Source organism: Heteronotia binoei, chromosome 5 (genome assembly GCF_032191835.1).
Source record: "Heteronotia binoei isolate CCM8104 ecotype False Entrance Well chromosome 5, APGP_CSIRO_Hbin_v1, whole genome shotgun sequence".
NCBI classification, from domain to species: domain Eukaryota; kingdom Metazoa; phylum Chordata; class Lepidosauria; order Squamata; family Gekkonidae; genus Heteronotia; species Heteronotia binoei.
In genome coordinates this window covers 83,870,189-83,894,390 of record NC_083227.1, presented here as the reverse complement: position 1 = coordinate 83,894,390, position 24,202 = coordinate 83,870,189, and the positions used below count along the sequence as shown (strand labels likewise).

The 24,202-nt window shown below is 38.0% G+C and overlaps 1 protein-coding gene across 1 annotated transcript in view; it reads left to right on the top strand.

Moving 5' to 3' along the window:
• The window catches only part of LOC132572014 (collagen alpha-1(VII) chain-like), a 119,216-nt gene that overhangs the window by 29,601 nt on the left and 65,413 nt on the right, over positions 1-24,202 (top strand). Inside the window, exons 17-24 of the mRNA XM_060238805.1 lie at positions 12,961-13,086; positions 13,548-13,694; positions 15,066-15,191; positions 17,073-17,216; positions 17,315-17,440; positions 18,541-18,687; positions 20,275-20,400; positions 20,486-20,632. Of these exons, the coding sequence (XP_060094788.1) occupies positions 12,961-13,086; positions 13,548-13,694; positions 15,066-15,191; positions 17,073-17,216; positions 17,315-17,440; positions 18,541-18,687; positions 20,275-20,400; positions 20,486-20,632 (1,089 nt within the window). The remainder of the gene's footprint in view (positions 1-12,960; positions 13,087-13,547; positions 13,695-15,065; positions 15,192-17,072; positions 17,217-17,314; positions 17,441-18,540; positions 18,688-20,274; positions 20,401-20,485; positions 20,633-24,202) is intronic.

Genomic DNA, 24,202 nt, shown 5'->3' with positions numbered 1-24,202 from the left:
TGAGTGGGAAGATACTTCTGAGTAGGGCATGTTCTGAGACAAAATAACAATGACAGTGGAAGCTAAATAATTTTTATTGGGATACTGTTGATTCTTTCTTAGTTGTTCTCCCCACAATCTTGGGCTAGACTACTCTGCTGTGTAGAAATAGCTTTCCATGTAACTATATCATATGTCAGTTCTAACCATTGTCACATGGAGCTAACATAGAGCCAGCAGCCCAAACAGAAACCCCCAAGGTAATTGGAAGCTTTTAAAATGTCATGATTTTTAAGTTTAAAGATGCTGCCTCAGAATAAGATCAGTTGGGCATGTATGAAATTGAGGAAAAGAGGACTGCAAGTTCACACCTTTTCTTTGTATTCCTTGCTCAATCTGTATGTGTGTGGACTTTCTTTTTCAACAAATCATTTTCTCTTTTAAATGCTGGTGGTTATTCTCCACACCACATAAACCTCCATTGTTTGAACTCACTATCTAAAATGGGTGCAAGGGGAAGAGAGGTGGTTGGTTACGAGATCATAGTTCCCCCAAAGTGCATAAGTGCAGTAAGCTGTCCCCATAGTATTCAGTTGCTGGGTAGCAGGAGACATGGTCACTAGGCAGTGCCTTCAAATGGCAACACAGAAGAGAAGCTAGGAGTGCTGGCTCTTTGGATGGAATTTCCAAAATTGAATAGATGGTGGAAGTGTACTAAAGGAGAATTGTGAGAAAACCCTTTTGCGAGTCAGTTGGACTTGGGAGAGTGTGGTATTGCTGGGTAGCCACTGACTGCCTAGACACCTTGGAGGGCCAAAACAGAATAAGGCTCGCAGGTCAGTGGGGCTCTTATACTCCCAAATGAATAAGGAGAAATGACAGAGGTTTATGATGTATTCAGAAGTGCCTATCAGTTTTGTGCAGTTGCTTTTGGATTTCTTGTTTTGCCATGACTTATTTATTTATTTATTTTGTGAACAAAAATTTTATTTTGCAATATATTGAAAAGGAATCTACTATCAAAATCTAAATATAGTTCATCAATACATTACACAATTTCTCACCCCTTCCACCCTCTCAATTGTGACCTCCGCCGGTATATAAAACAAATTAAAAACCTTTTATTGAGTTTAAAACAATTTTATTGGTAACATATGGTAATAAATCTTACATCTTTAATAACTTCTATTTATCTATCCCATATATTACTTTCTACCCGCCCCTCCCCCCGTTTCTTGACCCCCGCTGGTGTTATTTACTTAAAACACTAAAATTTAAAGATACTCTTAACTTATAAAACAAAAATTAATATTCTTCATTTTAAAACTTAATCATTATCAAAAATTGTCCAATGTCCTTTTATTTTCCACTCTTTTTCTACATATCTTCTAAACTTTTTCCACTCCGTCTTAAAAACTTCTAATAGTCTCTTAATATTCTTGTTAATTTGTCAATTTCACTCCATGTCATATTTTTTACAATCCAATGCCATTTCTCTGGTATTTTTTCTTGCTTCCATAACTGCTCATACAATGTCTTAGCAGCTGAAAGCAAGTACCAGATTACAGTTTTATATTCTTTTGGAAATTTTTCCATGTGTAATCCCAACAGAAAAGTCTCTGCAGCTTCCTTAAATTCATATCCCAAGATCTTAGAAATTTCTTGTTGAATCATCTGCCAATACTTTTTTGCTCTTTCACAAGTCCACCACATATGGTAGAAAGAACCTTCATGTTTTTTGCATTTCCAACATCTGTCTGGCATCTTGTTGTTCATCTTTGCCAATTTTTTAGGAGTTATATACCATCTATACATCATTTTAAAACAATTCTCTTTAATACTATGACATGTCGAAAGCTTCATAGAGTTTTTCCACAAGTATTCCCAATTTTCCATCTGTATTTCTTTATTTACATTAATTCCCCATCTAATCATTTGAGATTTCACTACTTCATCCTCCATAGACCATTTTAAAAGCAATTTATATATTTTTGAAATTAATTTTTCATTGTCTCCAAGCAGAACTTTTCCCATTTCTGTTTGTTCTTTTCTTAGTCCTTCAGCTTTGATATCATTGTCCACCAAACTCTTTATTCGTTGCATTTGAAACCAATCATATTTATTATTCAACTCTTCAGCAGTTTTCAATTCTATTTTGCCACCTTGTATTTTTAATGGTTGACTGTACAACAACCACTTTTCTTCACCTATCTCAGCCGTTATTTTTATTACTTCAGCTGGCACTTTCCATATTGGTTTTCTCTCATCTCCATATTTCTTATAGTTCATCCATGTATTCAGCAAGTTATTTCTTATATAATGGTGAGAGAAAAAATCTTCTTTTTTCCATAATACATGTAAGCGTGCCAGCCAAATTTATTTTCATGACTTTCCAGCGCTAAGAGTTTTTTGTTTAACAGCATTATCCATTCTTTTATCCACACTCAACAAACTGCTTCATGATATAATTTTAAGTCTGGTAGTTGAAATCCACCTGTCTCTTTTGCATCTGTTAAAATTTTCATTTTAATTCTTTGTTTCTTCCCAGGCCACACAAATTCTGAAATTTTTCTTCTCCATTTATCAAATTGTTTACTGTCTTTCACAATACGGATAGTTTGAAACAAATACATTATTCTTGGTAGAATATTCATTTTAATTGCAGCTATTCTACCCAGCAATGACAAATTAAGTTTATTCTATTTTAACATGTCTTCATCCATTTTACACCATAGTTTCTCATAGTTATTTTTAAACAAATCAATATTCTTCATTGTTATCTCCACACCCAAATATTTTACCTTGGAGGTAACTTCACAGCCCGTCAGTCTCAGCAAGATCTGTTGCTTGTTTGTTTGCATATTTTTACATAAAAACTTCTATTTTTCTTTGTTAATACAAAGTCCCGCCAACTCCCCATATTCTTGTATTTTAGCTAAGAACAAAGGTGTAACTTGTATGAGATTTTCATTTATAAACATTATATCATCTGCAAATGCTCTGTATTTGTAAGTAAATCCTTTTATTTTTAATCCTTCTATTTCTTTGTCTTCTTGGATCTGCATCAGTAATATTTCAAGAGTCATTATAAACAACAATGGGAAAAGCAGACAGCCTTGTCTTGTACCTTTACCAATTATCATATCTTCTGTAATATCTGCATTTATACATAATCTTGCATGTTGTTCAGTATATATTGGTTTTATAATTATTATAAAACTTTCTCCTAGCTCCATTTCCTCCATTACTGCAAACATAAAGTCCCAGTTTATATTGTCAAATGCTTTCTCTGCGTCTGCAAAGAATAATGCTACTTCCTTTTCTGGATGGCTTTCATAATATTCTACAATATTTACAACTGTTCTGATATTGTCTCTTATTTGCTTTTTGGGAAGAAACCCCGCTTGATCTTCCTTTAAAAAAATTATCAAATGTTGTTTCAGCCGTTCTGCCAAGATTCTTGTATATATTTTATAGTCGTTATTTAATAGTGAAATTGGTCTATAATTTTTTATATTCGTGACATCTCTATCTTCCTTTGGGATCAATGATGAAATAACAGCTTCTTTCCATGTATTTGGTATTTTCCCTTTTATTCTTATCATATTCATCAACTTCTGCAATTTCGGTGTTAGCACTTCTTTAAAGGTTTTAAAAAATTTAGCTGTATATCCATCTAGCCCAGGTGCCTTCCCATTTTTCATTGCGTTAATTGCTGCTTCAATTTCTATTCTTTCAATTGGATCATTCAAAACTTTTCGCATATTTTCTGTTAAGGGTTCTATTTTTATCTTTTGTAAATACTCATCCATCTTTTCTTTTTTTATTTTGACACCTTTAAATAACTTGGCATAATACTTAAAAATTCTCTTTTTATTCCTTCTTGACTAACTACCTCTCTTCCATCTACCACAATTTTATTAATAATTTTATTTTCTCTCTTTTTCTTCAGTTGCCAAGCCAAATATTTTTCAGGTTTGTTTGCTCCATCAAAAGATTTCTGCTGCAATCTTTTCATATTCTATTCCAATTCTTTATTTAACAAATGTCTCATTTGAGTTTGTAGTATTGTAATTTCCCTTATAATTTTCTTTTTCCTTGGCCTTTTTCTCAATTCCCCTTCTTTCTTCTTTATTTCATTTTGAATGTCCAACATCTGTTTTTCTTTTGCTCTCTTATCTTTATTATTCAAAGTAATCAATATTCCTCTCATTACTGCTTTATAGGCGTCCCAGACCGTCTGAAATTCTATATCCTCTTTGTCGTTCATCTGGAAGAAAGCTTTCGTTTCATTTTCTAGGGATGTCACTATTTCTTTATTCATTCAACCTCATTTCTTCATTCAATCTCCATTTTCTCGACTTTTTAGACAATTTTGTAATCCACATTTTTGGGTTATGATCAGCCCCTATTTTAGGTAAAATCTCTATTTTCTTTGTTATAAGGCCTAAATCTTTAGTACCCCACAACATGTCAATTCTGAAAAAAGTTTTATGTCTTACTGAAAAAAAAGGTATAGTCCCGCACTTCAGGATTAAATTTTCTCCATATATCCTCCAAATTTTCTTGTTTAACCAATTTGAAAAAAGACTTTGGCAATTTTCCTTCTTTGTTGTTATTTTTTTTCTCCCAGACCTATCCAAAGTATTCTTAATAGTTTCATTAAAATCCCCCATTATCAAAACTTGATCATAAGTCAGTTCATCAAATTGTTGTATAATGTCTTTTTAAAAAGCGTCCTTTGCACCATTTGGTGCATACAATCCCAATAACAATGTTTTTTTTTGCATTTAATATTACTTTTACTGCAACAAATCTTCCATCTTTATCATTAAACACTAATTTCGGCTCAAATTCTTGTTTAATATAAAAAATCACTCCCCTTTTCTTCTGTTCAGCCAAAGAATAAAATTTTAGTCCCAATTGTTTATTCCATAAAAATTTATAATCCTTTTGTTTGATATACACTTCTTGTAAACAAACTATATTACAATTTTGCTTTTTAATCCAATGAAATGTTGCCTTTCTTTTTTGTGGTAAATTTTGTCCATTTACATTCCAAGATAATAATTTGTAATCCGTCATGGTGCAAATTCTTTGTGTTCTTCATAAAATCTACGCAGTTCCTGTGCATTTGTAATTGTGGTTCTTTTCCCCTGAAGTTCAAAACTCAAACCTTCAGGTATTATCCATCTATACCTCATTTCATTGTCCCGTAATTTTTCTGTCAATTTCTTATAAGCCCTTCTGTCATTTATCATGTCTTGGAAACACCCTCATAATTCTTACTGTGCTATCTCCCACTATCAGTGTATTTTCAAAGTTTTTATTCATGATCTTTCCCACCATTTCTTTTGTCGTATACCTTACAACCACATCTCTTGGTAGATTATTTTTTTTGGCATAGAGTGAGTTCACTCTATACATATAATCATACATATTTTCAGTCCCTTCAGGATCTTCCTCCAAAAATTCCGCAATTATTTTTATTATATATTCTTTCAAGTCCCCATCTTCCTTTTCAGGTACTCCTCTCAGTCGTATCTGAGTCTCCATCAATTTGCAGTCGTGGATTGTCACTTTTTCTTGTATTTTTAACAAGATGGAGTCATGTACTTTCATTTTCCCTTCTACCTCCTGCACTTTGTTAGATGTTTCCTCAGTTGCATTTCTGAGATCATCAATATCTTTTTTGATCTCTTCTATAATTTCTTTTTTAGATGTGTTTATCATCTCTTTCATGCCTCTCATCATTCTGGCCTCCATTGCCTCTAATTGATCCTGCATTTTTTCCAATAAGGTGGCCCTTGTACGGGTTTGTTTGTGTTCTGACATTTAAAAAAACTTCAAAAATTTTGATCTCACTAATTTCAATTTTTATTGTCAGATTCAATAGATTAGAACTTGCTTTTTCCAACAAGCCTATTTTTGCCGTCCTCAGAGCTTCCCAGACTGAGATATTAATTTTCAAAGTTTTTATATCCTTCAAAATGGTGGTTGCGACTTTCTGCTTCCCTTTAAAAAAATTTTTTTCTTAAAAAGCTTCTAAAGTCCATTATAAAAAATATGCCAATAATATTTATCTTCTTATTGTAGCAGGAAGACCCCGCAATGATCAATTAATAGCTGGTTCAATGACAGATGAGGCTTGAGGCGTAATCAGGAAAACAGCTTTCTCTTTATTGAAGTACGTGCACACGGACCTGACTCCAGTGGCTCACGCCAAAAAGCTGAGAGTCCGGTGTCATTTACAGGAAAGGCACAAGTTTTTATACTATCTCAAAGTTATACATCAGCAGATACCATATGATCATAAGCATCACAAACTGGAAATGAGTCATTAGCTGGAAACATCCCATGGCACAAATGGGACATTTTGGGATTTTCCTTACATGGCTTGAGATACATTGCAGCACAATTTCCTGTGCAGTAAACAGCCGTCCAGAGGGCTTGCCCTCAGGCCAAGGTACAGCTTATCTCTATTCCTGTTGAAGTTATGTTGTAATTAGTTCCCCATTTTGCTAACCACAAGCATATTTCACACCTAATAATGTTCTCAAACGCCTCTGTAAGCAATTTCCTTTCTGCCTGCTTATTGATTCTAATTCTACTTGCAATATATATTGATACGTATTTCCAGAACCATCCTAATACCTATTTCCAACCTATCATCTGCCACATTATCACCACCTCAATTATTTCCAACAATTTTTAATGTCCCGAACACTTTGAAAATATTATTTTAATTTTAGCCTCCTTGCAATGGCCGCCGATATTTCTCTATGGTCTTATAGTCCTAGAGTAGGCTTTTCATCTGCTACTTCCTGCTTTACTTGCCTCCAGATCTCGTTCTCACTGGTAAAGAGATCTCACGATACTTGACGTACTTCCTGCGTTGATTGTATATGCTGCAGGTCTGTGACGATGGTGCTCTTTTTTCAAAACTGCAAGTAGACTAAACATTCCTTCAACTTTTTAACACTATCCTTTAAATTTACAAAGTCCAAATTTCACTTTTTTGTCCCCTCTTCTTCCGAGCTTTCTATATTTCCATTTCCCACCTTCTGACTTTATTCTGTTAAACTGTAAATAGTCCCAGAGTGAAAGATAGTAATCTGTACCTTTTCTGCCGATTATCCAGATCCACACCGGTCTTGTATAACTTTAGATGTTTAATAATGTCCAAGAAGGTTAGGATTCTGTCGAGCTTATGTCAAATAAATGACTTTGAGAACTTCTGGAGATGATGAAAATGCAACTCTTCTCCGGAGACCCCTCAAAGGAACCCCCCCGGGACTCTCTCTTAGCCAAGGTAAATCTCCTCAAAGTTTTCTGTGCATGTCTTGGACTAATCTCTAACTGAGAAAAGTAGGCAGTAGGCATTAATTTGCCTTCCACTACCCCGAACAGAAGTTCCAGCCCGCTCCCTTAATGAGAAGCAGCTCAGCTTGGCATTTTCCTCCCCCGGAAGTCAAATTAAAAACCTTTTGAAAGTAAAAATTCACATATATAGAATCTTATTAACTTAACTTTATCTTAACTCCAATATAACTACTGTTCTTATTCTTTTACTCATTACTTACTTCTTAATCCTCAATATTACAGATTTAAGCAGATAACCATAATCTATTCTTCTTTGCACTTTTAAAAATTCAATTATTACTTGTTAAACATTAAACATATATTTCATAGTCCTTAAGTCATCACTAAAAATTATTCAAATCTTAATCTTATCTTAACTCACATAAACTTATTATATAAACTCAGCTACTTATATTTCACTACTAAAACAGTACTCAGTAATCACAGTCCTTTTTCTCTTTTAGAGTTCAGTTAATATTATCAAAAACCACTAAATGTCTCTTAACCTTCCATTGCATCTCCACATAGTTTTGAAATTTATTCCAATCTTCTTTAAAGTTCTCCAAATTATATTCTTTTAAGATTCTACTAAGTTTGTCCATTTCACTCCAGTTAAGAACCTTTAAGACCCAGTCCCACTCATCAGGTATTTTGTCTTGCTTCCACATTTGTGCATACAGTGTTCTTGCAGCTGAAAGCAAATACCACAGCAATGTCCTATCATGCTTCGGGAAGCTTTCTATTTGTAATCCCACCAGAAAAACATCCGGTGCTCTCTTGACATAACCCAAGATTTTCGATATCACTTGTTGAATCATAGACCAAAATTTTGTTTTGTCTTCTCACAAGTCCACCACATGTGGTAAAAAGAACCTTGCTGTTTTTTACACTTCCAACACCTATCTGAAACGTTATTGTTCATTTTTGCTAGTTTTTTAAGTGCCATGTACCATCTATACAGCATTTTAAAACAGTTCTCTTTTATGTTATAGCATGTTGATATTTTCATAGAGTTCTTCCATAGGTGTTCCCACGTCTCCATTTGTATTTCTTTGTTAAAATTTATTGCCCACTTAATCATTTGAAGTTTTACCACCTCCTCTTCTGTAGACCATTTCAGTAATAGCTTATAGATCCTTGAAATCAATTTTTCATTTTCACCCAACGGCACTTTCTCTATTTCTGTTTTTTCACGTCTTATACCTGTACTCCTGATATCTTTCTCTACCAAGCTTTTAATTTGTAAAAATTGAAACCAATCAAATTTATCTTTTAGCTCTTTCACCGACTTCATTTCTATTTTGCCTCCATGAAATTTTAGCAGTTGCTCATAGGTAACCCATTTCTCTTCCTGTGAACTTTGAGACAGCTTTATGACTTCAGTTGGCACTATCCAAAGTGGTTTCCTCTCATCACCATATTTACTATATTTTTTCCAGGTATTCAACAAAGTCCTCCTTATATAATGGTGTGAAAAAAAAAATCCAACTTTTCCTTCCCATAGTACATATACGCATGCCAACCAAAAACATTTCCATGGCCTTCTAATACCTTCCCCTCTTGTCTGATACAGTTCATCAATTTTTGAAGTTTGGGTACTAATACTTCTGTCAAAACTTTATAAAATTTTGCTGAAAAAACGTCAGGACCCGGAGCTTTACCTACTTCCATTGAACAAATTGCTGCTTCAATTTCCATTTTCTCAGTTGAATCATTCAAATTTTTTTCCATGCTTTCACTTAAAGGTTTCACTTTTATTCTTTGCAAATAGGCCTCAATTTTCTCTTTATTCACTTGTTGGCCTTTAAATAATTTGGCATAAAATTTGTAGAATTCCCTTTTAATCCTGGCTTGATCTAAAATTTCTTTACTATCTGAAATAATTTTATTTATAAATTTCTTCTCTCTTTTCTTCTTTAATTGTCAGGCCAGATACTTCCCTGGTTTGTTAGCGTCTTCAAAAGACTTCTGCTGCAACCTTTTTAAGTTCCACTCCACTTCCTTATTCAATAGGTGTCTCAGTTGGTTCTGTAGAATTGTAATCTCTTGCAATATTTTTTTCTTTCCCTGGTCTTTTCTTCAGGTTATTTTCTTTTCTACTTATTTCTATTTGTAAGTCCTTCATTTGTTTTTCTTTAACTCTTTTATCTTTATTATTCAGTAAAATTAGTATTCCTCTCATAACAACTTTGTATGCGTCCCATACGGTCTGAATTTTAACATCTTGATCTTCATTCATTTGGAAGAAAGCTTTAGTTTCTTTTTCCAGAGATTTCACTACTTTAACTTTTTGCAACAAATTTTCATTTAGTCTCCATCTTCTACACTTTTTCACTCCTTTTGCTAACCACAGTAATGGATTGTGGTCTGCACCTATTTTCGGAAGAATCTCTATTTTATTAGTAATAAGTCCCAGGTCCTTCATAGACCATATCATATCAATTCTCGAGAAAGTGTCATGCCTTGCTGAGAAAAAAGTATAATCTTGTACTTTAGGATTGAACTCTCTCCAAATATCTTCCAAATTTTCTTGCTTTACTAATTCAAAAAAAGACTTGGGCAACTTGCCATCTTTATTCTTTTTATTTCCAGATCTGTCCAAAGAGTTCTTAATAGTTCCATTAAAGTCTCCCATTAGCATTACATGCTCATAAGTCATTTGGTCAAGTTGCTGCAAAATGTCTTTGAAAAAAGCATCTTTCGCCCCATTAGGGGCATATAGTTCCAGCAGCAAAGTCTTTTTCTCATTAATAAACACCTCCACCGCAATATATCTACCTTCATTGTCTTTAAAAACCAATTTTGGCTCCTTTTTTAACATAAAAAAACACTCCCTTTTTTATCTTTTGCTAGCGAGAAAAATTCTCCCAAAGCTTTGTTTCATAAAAATTTGTAATCCAATTGATTAATATGTACTTCTTGTAGACAAATTATATTACATTTCTGCTTTTTAATCCAATGAAAAATTGCCTTTCTTTTTTGAGGTGAGTTAAGTCCATTTACATTCCAAGAGATTAATTTGTAATCCATAATGGTTTTTACAATTATTCTGTACCCTCGAAATCTTTATTGTCCACCAAAAATTCATTCATGCCTTGGGTGTCCACTATCGTTTTTCCTCAGTCTATTATACTCAAAGCTGAGACCTTCAAGTAAAATCCATCTATATTTTATGCCCTTCTCTCTTAGCTTGTCAGTTAGTTTCTTGAATTGCTTTCTGTCACTGATGACCTTTCTCGGCAATTCCTTCATGATTCTCACTGCTTTCCTCCACAACCATTGGGCTACTAAACTGCTTGGTTAAGATCCTTCCCACCACATCCCTTGAAGTAAATTTCACTGCCACGTCCCTGGGTAGCTTACGCTTTCTCGCAAATTCTGAGTTGACCCTATATATATATAGTCACACATACGTTCCACCTCAACTGGGTCGTCTTCCAGAAATTCAGCCAAAATTGTAGCCATATACTTCTTCAAATCCTCTTGGTCAGCTTCTGGCACTCCCCTTAGACGAATCATATTCTCCATCAACTTACAGTCTTGCAATATTGCTTTATCCTGCAATTTCTTGATAACAGCATCTTGGTCTTTTATTTTAACTTAATTCTCTCCAGGTTTTTTTGCTATTGCTTGAGACTCTTTTTCAAGTTCCTCAGTCTCCTTCTTAAATTCTTTCTTTACTTCTTCAGCACTAGAGTTGATTTCTTTGGTTATTTCTTTAGTTAATTTCTTTTCACTGCCCGTTATTAATTCCTTCATTGCCTTTAATAATCTTGTTTCCATAGCGTCCAATTGTTCTTGGACTTGTTTAGACATTTTCCCTTCTCCCACTGAGGCTTCTCTTAAACATGTAACTCTAGATCCTAGCTTCTAATCAGACATTACTGTCTGCCCATTGCTTATAATGGGATCTTAGTTGGTCTCACCAATTCACAATCCAATGGTTGCATTCAATAGATTGGAGCCTGCCCTTTCCAGCAAGGCCAAAATCGCCATCCTAGGAGCCTCCTAGCTCCAGATATTAATTTTTAAAGTTCTTAAATTCTTGGTCTTTTATTTTAACTTAATTCTCTCCAGGTTTTTTTGCTATTGCTTGAGACTCTTTTTCAAGTTCCTCAGTCTCCTTCTTAAATTCTTTCTTTACTTCTTCAGCACTGGAGTTGATTTCTTTGGTTATTTCTTTAGTTAATTTCTTTTCACTGCCCGTTATTAATTCCTTCATTGCCTTTAATAATCTTGTTTCCATAGCGTCCAATTGTTCTTGGACTTGTTTAGACATTTTCCCTTCTCCCACTGAGGCTTCTCTTAAACATGTAACTCTAGATCCTAGCTTCTAATCAGACATTACTGTCTGCCCATTGCTTATAATGGGATCTTAGTTGGTCTCACCAATTCACAATCCAATGGTTGCATTCAATAGATTGGAGCCTGCCCTTTCCAGCAAGGCCAAAATCGCCATCCTAGGAGCCTCCTAGCTCCAGATATTAATTTTTAAAGTTCTTAAATTCCCCAAAATGGCAGCCGCGATGTTTTCAAGCCTCTGTTTTCAAAAGTTTTCCTTTTTCCCCCAGGGCTTAGTCTTTATTTCCAAATGTTTAGTCCAAACTGTTTCACCATTTGAGGATGATTTGTGTTGGTTTTAAACGTTGTTATAGTCCAAAACTTTGGCCTTTCTATAATGGCCTCCGATGATTCTCTATGGTTCCTGGTTCTGGAATATACCCTGATGTTTGGAGGTTCCTCTACTTTCGCCACTTGCTTCCTGACTGTCTGGTAATGAAGTCCCATTCTCTGTGATTGTAAATCTCACGATACTTGAAGGAGTCATCACTTCCTGCTTCGTCATGAGAGTCTGCAGCTTTGTTATGGCTGGGTTTTTTTTTCAAAGCCACAAAAATTCCAAACAGCAAGTATTTTTCTGCACTTTACTGCTTCCTCTTAGCTCCAAAAATTCCACCTTTATCCCCTTCCACTTCTCCTTAATTTCTTACTTTGACAAATAGTTCTGGATCTTAGCACTTTTCTTTAAACAGTCTTAATTTGCTCCCGGAGTGATAGATAAGAATCTTTTACCTTAGCACCGTCTAATCTTGCTCATACCATCCAGTTTTCCTTCAGAAGTTATTATAGTCTATAGAAGGCTGGAACCTTATGAGTTTAAGTCAATTCAATGACTCCAGAGATTCTTTGTAGACGATGGGATGCAATCTCTCATCGGAGGTTCTTCAAAGCCGAAAAAAACCCCTCCTGGGGTCTCTCATCAGTCAGAGTCTCTCCCCTCGAGATAACAGGCATGTCCTAGACAAGTTCCTTTACAGGAAACAGGTAGACAGCAGGCATTAAAATGCCTTTTATGTCCAAAACAAAGAACTCGTACTGCCCCTCTGTGAGAGACAGGTCGGCTCACCATGTTCCAACCCCGGAAGCCGCCATGACTTTTAATTTAGTTTTGTCAGAATATTCCTCATAAATGAATCATGCAGGATGAAACTGCTCTTATCTTCTAATTCTTTGTGGGCTGTTGTTTCTCCTGCTAATACATATTCCTCTTGAGAATTAAGTGGTCTTTTGTAACCTTATTAGGTTCCACTAAAAGGATCTTTTGTCCTCCTGTGGCAGGACCAACATTGGTAAGCAGTGTATCAAACCTGCGTATGGTGCCGGCTGGACTGGGTCGCATCCGACTTGTGTGGACCCCTATCCCCAGGGCTACAGCTTATAAACTGGTGATTGTCAACACTCAGGGTAAGGACTGTACTGCAGGGGAACAGTTGGGAAACAAACATTGGAACTACTCAGGGCTATCATGTGTTCTGACTATTGTATTTATCAACATGGGTGGAAATAAGATGTGTTCTGGAAAGAAACAGATTCTGAATAGTCAGGGTTATTCTAGACTTTTGAAAGCTGAACCAGGATCCAATGGAATGGTTGCAGTATTGCAGGGCCTTTATGAGGGTGTGTATAACAAAGCAATCCTAAGCAGGCCTACTAAGAATCCTACTCAAGTCTACTGAATAGGGCTTACCCTCAGGAAGGTGTCTTTAAGTTTGCGCTGTAAGTGATAGAACCAGCCCTGAAAAAGAATGCTTTTTCTGATAAGTGTATGAGGGGGGAGGGATATTGTGTGCAGTATGGGGGAGGTTAATTAAGTTTGGCTCACTTTGTGCAGAGTCTGTTTCTGTTTCTTTTGTACACTATTTCAGATGGCACTGAGGAGACTAAACAAATCCCTGGTGATCGGGGTTTCATTGAACTGCAAGATCTGAAGGACGGAGTCAGATACTTGGTGCGAATAACAACACTGATGGGCAGCCAGGAGAGTGTCCCTGCCATCATTACTTTTAACATGGGTATGTTCTGTCTCAGGAACTGGGATGTGTGTCTCATTGATGGTTCTAGGCTGGGTTAACTGTGGGGTCCTTCTGGTTGGTGGATGCCTCTTTCAGTAAGGATATGGGATTTTTGCACCAGTACAGTCTATGGGGTCTGGGGAGAAACAGATTCTGAATAGTCAGGGACGCCTTTGTCCATGGGGTCACAAAGAGTTGGACTCGACTGTGCGACTGAACAACAACAACACAGTGCAAAACTTTAGATCGTGTGTCTTTTCAGCAGTACTCAGCATCCCTATTAATGACTCTGGGTATCATGAGAGTGCTCTGCAACCATTCTTTAGCCTTTGGTGTTTGTTCTTTCCTCCATATGTGAAGAGTTCTAAGATGCCAAAAGCAGATAAACTGTTCTAGGAATGTGCCGCCAAAGTCGAGTCAGGGTTGATTCCTTTGTCTTTTTAAAGAAGTGAGTTTCTTTAGTATGACATTTAAACTATTTGTAATAATTAATCTTACATTCATTTCCATTTGGTTTCAGCTGAAAATGCTTTTCATTTTCTTACTCTGATCTAATTGGGGTAAAAATGTTGGCCTACTTGGCCTCTTCACCAAAGGGATCCCTGCTAAATTGCAGGAGGGAAATGGATTCCTCACAACCACCTTCTGATTTCTTTAGATTTGAATAGGAAGTTGCTTGTCTTTTCCCCATACTAAGGCTTATAACAATTTGGAGGTGAGATTTCTGTTACGGAAATGGTGCAGCTGGGTACACGAGTGCTTTTTTATTAATTAAACCAATTACAAGACTAACATTTCAGAAATTTGATTTTCACTGCTTGTCTCTTACATTGAGAGAGATCCTTCTTTATCACAGATGTCTTGTTTTTCCTGGTTTACATTGGAGGGAGAGAGCACTTGCCTTGGTTACCCCCACGCCTGATAGAGAAGAGAGCGCAAGCAATATCTTTGCCTTTCTCCTCAGTATGTGTACTCTTATGCCTGTCTGCCAGGGAGGAGGAGTATAATGCATGGCTAGCTTCTCTTGCTGTTTCTTCTCCCAAGTTGTGGAGCCCTGCTTGCCTGCCAGCATGGATATGCAAGGCTTTATTGTCCTGCAGGCAGGCAAAGCCCCAGAGATAGTTATACTTAGAGCCAGAAAACCTTCTCCAAACCACAGCCTTTGCAGTGGTTGTGAAAAAATGCTGTGAAAAGATGTGCCAACTGGGATAATTCCTATTTGGCAGGAACATCAGTAAATTATCCTGCTTTTGTTAAGCTCTGACTGCACATCCTTGGTGAAAATGTGAAAGCATTATTATTGTAGAGTAGCAGCAGTATCTTTGCATTTGTGTGAGTTCATTACCAACTGTGCCCTCTTTGGTCTTGTAGAATACCCATCTGTGGGCAGCATCACCAATCTAAAAGCAATTGCGACTGGGCCTAGCCAGCTGCAGATCACATGGAGTGGAGTTCCTGGGGCAACTGGCTATAAGGTGACATGGCGACTGAGGGATGGTAAGAGTATTAATTCCTGCTAGGAGTTAGTATGTGTTTGTGTGTACTCCAACAGGACAGTTGGCATGCTTTACTGTGGAATTTGGTATCATATTGGTTTTGAAGGCTGGACTGCTGGTTTGCTGCTTGAATGACCCCAAAACTAGAAAATGGAAATAGTGGGTAGAACAAAACAAGCCACAAGTGAGCAAGACCTGATTTATTATTTCAGATGGTAGGAACTGTCAGTTTACAGTAACTATTGCATTGTAGTTCTCTAGGTTTGTCTTGGTGAAATTGTCAAAATGAAGGCCAGTAAGACTAGCAACCTGAATTAAATTGGGATGTCCTTAAGTGTTGAAATTCAATTGCCTGACCTCTCAATTTTGCATCTTTGATATGCTACTGCATCTAGTGCTGCCTCTAGAAGTTTAGATTGCAGTAGTGACTAGGACTACTTTTCATCAGCGTCATCTGGTAAAAATGCTGCAACCTCATAAAATGCTACAATGTTTAAACTGATGGTTATAGTTTACATTTTGTGGCCTTGAATTAATTTCTATCGTTTGTTCTAACTCCAGGATTGTTAAGGGTTGCAACTGATGCAGAATTAGGCACCTGCCTTTTGACATTTCTTCTGTCCTGGCTGAGTTACTGTTCTGAGATTGGCTTGTGATTGCACAGACGTATTTGACTTACTCAGCTCAGGGAGTGAAGGAGGAAAAGCAGATAAAGTTAGGTTAGCTTATGGGTAGGAAGGAAGAAGGCTATGGAAATTTTCAGGGAAGAGGGAATAGCGGAAAAGGGGGACATGAGAGGCCCTCAATAAGTCCTTTGTGTTCCTCCCCACCATTTTATCTTAAATGGTAAAATCTTAGTGGGGGGAAATCAAGTTTTTATCTAACAGGATAAACGCAACTGTGTTCTCAGAATCTCCTATGTGAAAGCATTGTGCCTATTGATACAATGTGATTCAATCTCTTTCAAGACATACCTGGTATTGCACAGTATAGTGTATCTCTATTTCCAATATGCAAATTAAATTTTCCTGTCCTCATAATCTGCTTGCATTCCTTCAGGAAGCTGGGAGATGGTCAAAGGAGTTTATTTGATCCACATTTTCCTGCTTCTCAGAACACATTTCAGGAAGTTCCACTTAGATGAGGATAGATTTTGCTAACTGAACAAGTTTTAAATATAACACTACCCTTTTTAGACAGGGTAGTGTTATTAGATATTTTAATATCAAGGGTTCAAGTTCAATCAGTAACCATCATCTAGAGAACTAAGATTTAAGAGCTAGCAGAACAGATTTAGTGTTCCAAAGATACAATTTAGTAACCTTTAATTTCAAGAGGAAAATGCAGACTGTTTACAAATCATTCATAGACCTTTTTTAAAACAACAATGCATTCTGATGATCTGACTCATGGTTCATTGTTGAGTCTACCAGGAATATGATTCATCTACTTCCTATAAGGAAATTTTAGTCTAGAGGAAAGCAACTGTCTCCATCCCTCAGAGTATTGGATGTGTCATGCATTCAACATTCATCACGATGCTGCTGGTAGTGACTTGCCCACTCCTTTCCTCATTTGTTTGCAGTTTGCATTGAAGATGGACAACTTTCTCCCTGTCCCTCCCATGGGTATACATGAATGCAGTCTAGCATAATCTAGTGATGTTGCTCAGAGACTGAGGAATGTGGTTTAAACTCTGTTGTCTGGATGTAGCCTTTGGAATCGTTTGTATGTTTGAAGAAATGTCCATCCAGTGGATGTTTCATGACCCTAAACTGAGATTATTTTTTTTGCTGTAATAGCACCACTTCTGATCAAGAGATACATGTATTCCTTGTCTCTTTTTTAACCCACTTGTAAAAGCTACTGTTTTCTCACCCAGGTCAAGAGATTTCTCGGGTTCTGCCAGCTGATGTGAACTCCTACACTATTGAGGGCTTGAAGGCTGGGTCAATCTATGTCATTGGGGTCTCAGCCTTGGCTGGGAGTAGAGAAGGAAGTCAGGTCACCACCACAACTACAACAGGTGAGGCCAGCTTTAGCTATTTGACTTGAGCTCCTTATTATTGTTCCATCTTGACAGTATTGTTCACTGTTGTCCTTTTCTGTTTGTTTCATTTGCAGCCCCTGATGTAGTAGGAACTGTCTCCAGTCTCAAGGTCCTTGAATCCAGAAGCAATGTGGTGCGAGTCACGTGGGTTGGTGTGCCAGGGGTTACAGCCTACAGAGTGATGTGGAGCCAGCGTGATGGTAAAATAGCTGCTTAGGCTTTGTTTGCCTTGTGTCATTTCTGTAAAGCTCACTTTCAGGAGATGCTGCATGTCCATTATATTTGCCAGGGCTTTTAGTGGGCCATAACCTTCAGGTTTCTTTGAGGGGGACAAGGGGTCATTTGGGATTTTATTTTGTTGGTTTTAAATTGTGATATTTGTAATCATGATTTGCAATTGCCTTGAATCTCAAGGAAAGGCAGGATATAGATATTTTCACTAATTTCTCTTCCTTGCCTCTTCTGCATACTGTAGGGAGGATATAGGCTCTGCCCCATGACTAGACTCAGTGGTTGTTTGCTGCTGGGATTCTGAGTTAGAATATGAAGTATAGGAAGGGTATAGAGATATTATACTGAACTATTGAATTTGGCTTGGAAAGCTGATATATAGTATTATTGCCTTAAAATTTATTCATAAGACCAGAAAGAATCCCTCAAGTCTGAATTTCTGTCCTGACCTGGATAGCTCAGGCAAAACCGATCTTGTCAGATCTTGAAAGCTAAGCAGGGTTGAATCTGGCAAGTACTTGGATGGATAGGAGATCTCCTTGGAGTTGGGAGGCAGGGGCAGGTGTTATTCAGCCACCTCCCTGGATATTCTCCAGGCTCCCAGTAGGGGTCAGTGATCAGAGGTTACCATGACTTCCAGGTGCACACACACTCACACATGTGCATACACACACGCATATATAAAAATACAAAAAAGTCTGAATTTCAAAAACAAAGGTTATACAAGTATAAAATTGAAAACCTAGATTTTTAATTTAATTCTGAAATTTTGCCAGATTTTGAATTGTGAAATTCTGCCAGATTTCTTGCTACATTTTGTTTCAGTTCTTGGGAAAACCACAACAAAACAGAGAGAGCTGGCTCACCATGTTGATACTGTTGGGTGTTACCCAACCAAATTTTTAGAAGGTTATTGTAGGGCAGGAGATCATCTCCTAATGTTGGCCAGGGTCGTTGCCTCTTGTTGGTAGGAGCATGGTTTATACTTCTGAAGACTGCAATAACCTGACATAACTCTGCTCTTTTTTTTTTTTTTTAAGTGGGAAGGTAACAATGTCTTCTTTTGAAGGTGGAGCTGAAACCAGCAAGTTAGTACCAGGAAGCACCAGGTCCTTTGACATTCTCAACCTGGAAGGAGGAGTAAGCTACATTGTTAAAGTCACTGCACTGATTGGCAACCGTGAGGGAGATCCTGTGTCTATCACTGTTACCACACGTAAGTCCTGTTTAATTGTCCCACCTTTCTTTTAAAGAGTGGGTAGTATTTTAGTCTCTCAGCAGTTCTGAAAAATAGGTCAAGGATGGTGACATTTGCCTTTACAAATGAATGGGAATTTGAACCTGTAGTGACTAACACTGTGTTACAGCGGGTAAAGAGCCTGGGCGTCTTACTGGAGCCTTCATTATCAATGGAGGCCCAGATAACAGCCACTGCCAAATCAGCCTTCTTCCACCTGAGGCGGGCGAGGCAGCTGGCCCCTTTCCTAGAGCGTCAGGACCTAGCAATGGTGATCCACGCGACGGTCACCTCAAGACTGGACTACTGTAACGCTCTCTACATGGGGCTGCCTCTGTACCGGACCCGGGAGCTGCAGCTAGTGCAGAACGCGGCGGCCAGGCTGTTACTCGGTCTCCCAAGATGGGAGCATATACGGCCGGGGCTGCGCGGACTGCACTGGCTGCCAATCGTATACCGGATCCAGTACAAAGTGCTGGTCATAACCTTTAAAGCCCTATATGGCCAAGGACCGACCTACCTGAGGGACCGTCTCTCCCCATATGAGCCCCAGAGAGCACTGAGGTCAGTGGGGAAAAGCAGACTGAATATCCCTGGGCCAAAAGAAGTTAAACTTCAAAGCACCCGCACTCGGGCCTTTTCCGTTGCGGCCCCACAACTCTGGAACCAACTCCCAGAGGAGGTGCGGGCCCTGCGGAACTTAGACCAGTTCCGCAGGGCCTGCAAGACCGCCCTCTTCAAACAGGCGTTCACCAATAACTGAATTAATGTTTACCGCCAGATTAATAACGTTTACCGCCAGTGTTGATTTAGGAATGTTTTAATTAATTATCGATTATTGACTGATTTTAATGTGAATTTAATGTTTTTATTACTGTATTGTTCACTTGAAGTGTTGTTAGCCGCCCTGAGCCTGCTTCGGCGGGGGAGGGCGGGATATAAATAAAATTTTACTTTACTTTACTTACTTTACTTTACAGTCAGCCATTTGACTTGTTTTATCTGCAACTTGATAGCCTAAACTGTGGTTTCATTTTCTCCTGTTGTCTGAGATTCAAGCCTAAACTCTTCCTAGAAGCTAAAATGGCTAAGCTGAACTTCTTGTACTTTGGTCAGATTGGGAGAAGACAAGAGTTACTGGAAAAGATAATAATGCTAGGAAAAGTTGAAGGTAGCAGGAAAAGAAGAAGACCCAACATGAGATGGATTGACACAATAAAAGAGACTACAGCCCTCAGTTTGTAGGACCTGAGTATGGTTGTTAATGATAGGACATTTTGGAGGACATTAATTCATAGGGTCACCATAAGTCAGAAGTGACGTGACAACATTTAAAACACAGAGATGGCTTTTCCTATGCAAGGAGATGTTATTTTTATCCCACATACTTTGTTCAGATGGGCTTTTGAAACCATGTACAGAATGATTTTAGGTGCCTCCTCAGCAAAGCTTGTGCCTCTCACCTATCAGAATAATAGTTCCATTGAAAGTGCTTTCTTCTGTCTACTGATGACTCGGCTTTCTGTGTTCTCTCTTCCACTAACTCTTCCCTACTTTTCTCTTCAGCAACAGTTGCAGCTCAACCGGTTGGGAATCTGCGTGTGACTGACTCATCAGAAAAGCGCATCAAGCTAGCATGGAGCCCTGCACCAGGTAGCACAGGTTACCGACTTACCTGGCGACCAGCAGGTGGTAAGTATCTTCCATGCCTTCTCTTCCTTTTCTCTCACTGCCACACAGTGCATAGAAAAATAACTGCTCTTCTCCTATGGGACAGGTGGACCAGAGAAGAGTCAGCTGCTTTCAGCCCACATCAACACCTATGAAATTGGAGACTTGCAGCCAAGAGGGCATTATGAATTCCACATCACCAGCCTGACAGGCAATCAGGAGAGTGAAGCTGTGGCCATTGTGGCCAGCACTGGTAATCTGCCCCCATCCCCAGCTAATGGCTTGTCAATCCAAACAAAGGCATCAGTAACAATAGAACCCTCTCCGGTATCAGCTGTTCTCTTGCAGGCTATCAGCATCTGCACCCCTGAATCCAGGCTCCTGAACCTGTTTGTATTACAGGGACCTTTGTCAGAGATATGATTTAAAATACAGTCCTTTAGAAATGGAGGGTTGGTGGATGATTGAAGTGCCTTATGATTAGATTTTAGCTGTACTCTAGGGGGTGTTGATTATTTTGTTCAGAGAGACTTTGTGTGAGAAAAAAAGTACAGTGTGTGTGAAGAGATGAAGTGAGATACTGTAGAGTGCTGTGAGGGAAATCCATGTGCTGTGTGAAAGTTATGAACCTAAATGGCAAGTGAAGAAAATAAGCCTGTATGGAAGTGGTAAATAAAGAAATTAGGTTTTATTAGCCTGACAGGTGAAAAAATAAGCCTTTGTGGCTAGGTTTAGTTAAGGAACTTTAGAGAAACAAGAAGACCACCACCTGTCTGGAACCATTAAGGAACTTTAGAGAAAGAAGAATACCACCTGTCTGGAACCATTAAGCTTATTAACCATACAGAAATATGATGCTGTTGTACTTACAAATAAACTCTATTCGTATTTAAGAGAATTAACAGTTTTATTTAGTATAAAAGTTACCCTTTTACCTCAGAGCCAGTCCAATCTGCTGATCATTCTGTCATTCTTCCAAATATAATTAAACCACCCTGTTTTGGGGTTCAACTAAGAAATCTGAGAGCCGTTGTTGGCAGCAGAAATAAGCAGGGAATGTTAAGGAAGGAGTGGAGAACAGAGATTATATATACCTATATTCAAAGTCATAAAAGATGATGCTGTTAAAGTGATGCACACATTATGTCAACACATTTGGAAAACACAACAGTGGAATTGGAAAAGGAAAAGGAAAAAAACACAACAGGATTGGAAAAGATCAGTTTATATTCCAATCTTAAAAAAGGGTAATGCCAAAGAATGTTCAAACTATCGCACCATTGCACTCATTTCACATGCCAGCAAGGTCATGTTAAAGATCCTATAAGCTAGGCTTCAGCAATATGTCAGTCGGGAACTACCGGAAGTTCAAGCTGGGTTCCGGAGAGGTAGAGGAACTAGAGATCAAATTGCCAACATTTGATGGATTATGGAGAAAGCACGGGAGTATCAGAAAAACGTTTATTTCTGTTTCATTGACTATGCTAAATCCTTTGATTGTGTGGATCACAACAAACTGTGGCAAGTCCTTAAAGAGATGGGAGTACCAGACCACCTCACATTTCTCCTGAGAAACCTGTATAAGGGTCAAGAAGCAACTGTCAGAACGGGACATGGAACAACTGATTGGTTTAGATTAGGAAAAGGAGTTCGACAAGGATGTATATTGTCACCCTGCTTATTTAATTTATATGCATCATGCAGTACATCATGCAGAATGCTGGCCTGGATGAAACAGAAGCCGGAATTAAGATTGCCGGAAAAAACATCAACAACCTCAAATATGCAGATGACACTACTCTAATGGCAGAAAGTGAGGACCTAAAGAACCTCTTGATGAGGGTGAAAGAGGAGAGCACAAAAGTAGGCTTGAAACTCAACATCAGAAAAACTAAGATCATGGCATCTGGCCCCATCACACCTTGGCAAATAGACGGGGAAGACATGGAAGTAGTGACAGACTTCACATTTCTGGGATCCAAGATCACTGCAGATGGTGACTGTAGCCGTGAAATTAAGACATTTGCTCCTTGGGAGGACAGCTATGGCAAACCTGGGCAGTATAATAAAAAGTAGAGACATCACCCTGCCACAAAAGTCCATGTAGTCAAAGTGATGGCATTCCCAGTAGTAATGTATGGCTGTGAGAGCTGGACCATAAGGAAGGCCGAGCGCAGAAGAATAGATGCTTTTGAGATGTGGTGCTGGAGAAGACTCTTGAGAGTCCCTTGGACTGCAGTCCTAAGGGAAATCAACCTAGACTGTGCACTGGAAGGTCACATGCTGAAGCTGAAGCTCAAATACTTTTGCCACCAAATGAGAAGGGAGCACTCCCTGGAGAAAATCCTGATGCTGGGAAAGACAGAAGGCAAAAGAAGAAGAGCATGGCAAAAGATGAGATGGCTGGACAATGTTACTGATGTAACAAACATGAATTTGAGCAGACTTTGGAGGATGGTGGAAGACAGGAGGGCTTGGCGTGACTTTTTCCATGGGGTCGCAAAGAGTCGGACTTGACTGTGTGACTGAACAACAACATACATAACAGGCCTCATAGAAAAGAATGAAAATGTTACAGTGCAGAAATAGTCAGTTTTTCATGACAATGAGGGAAATAATATCACCTGATAATCTTACTAAGCATCTATTAAAGGGAAAAGACGTTTTGCCTTCTAGCCCTGGCTGGAGATCCAGTCATTTAGCTTTCGCTATTGAATCTGGCTTAACTGTAGTATTTAAATGGCCCTGGTCCCTTGTGGAGACTTGCTGCATACTAAATTCTGCTTGGAATAAGAAAATCACCTTTTGATGAAATTGTCAAGCTGCACTTCCTTGGAACAAAAATCCCTAATTTTTAATAGATATTTATTTCATTTATAGCCTGCTTTCTAGCTGAAACTCAAGGAACATTAACATTATTTAAAAAAAACAAAACAGTCAGATGGCTTAAGATATCCAATATACAATGCAGTAGGACTATGGTTACAGAACTGGAAAACAATGGAGTGGGGAACCCAACATCCGTTGAAAGCAAGACATACTATAATGCAGAAAATGGATTACAAAGATAGAATACAATGCAATAAATGCAAAGCAATTTGTACTCCCAATTTGGTTTGTACCCTCTCCCAGGGCTCAAATTGATTGAATTTTTTACCCTTGGATGTATATAGGCATTCACTGGAGGCAATTCACTCTGTGGCACAGAGTGTTGGACTGGATGGGCCATTGGCCTGATCCAACATAGCTTCTCTTGTTCTTAAACCACTAGACACATAGAAATAAAATGCTTGTATAATTCCAGCAGAGGTAATTGAATGCATTGGTCTTGCATCCACTATCTTATAGTCATTTAATTCCACTTACTGTTTCAAAAAAGTGCATAATTCAAGTCCAACAGTAGCTTAAAGACCAACAAAATTTGTGTCTGACAAAGTGAGCTTTAACTAATGAACCATCTTGGTTTGTTGGTTTTATAAGGTGCTACTGGACTCAAATTATGTTCCCCTACTACAGACTAACACAGCTGGATACCCATCTGAAAAAAGAGCATGTTATTTTCATATCAAAAAAGTAGGTACGTCCAAGCCATTCTGTCTATCTTTTTTTTTGTATTTGTGTTTCATCTTAACATTCGAGAGTACCAAGCTGATATATTATTATAATAAACTAGAAATAGCAAACCATGCATTTGGTACTGTTCTGCTATCCCCACTAAAAAGCACTGTGATTGGGACACTCCCACTAGCTCGCAATAGTTACAGTAAAAACTAGAGATGTGGATCCTGCTACTACTCAGCTGAACAAACTTTATTTGCTAAAA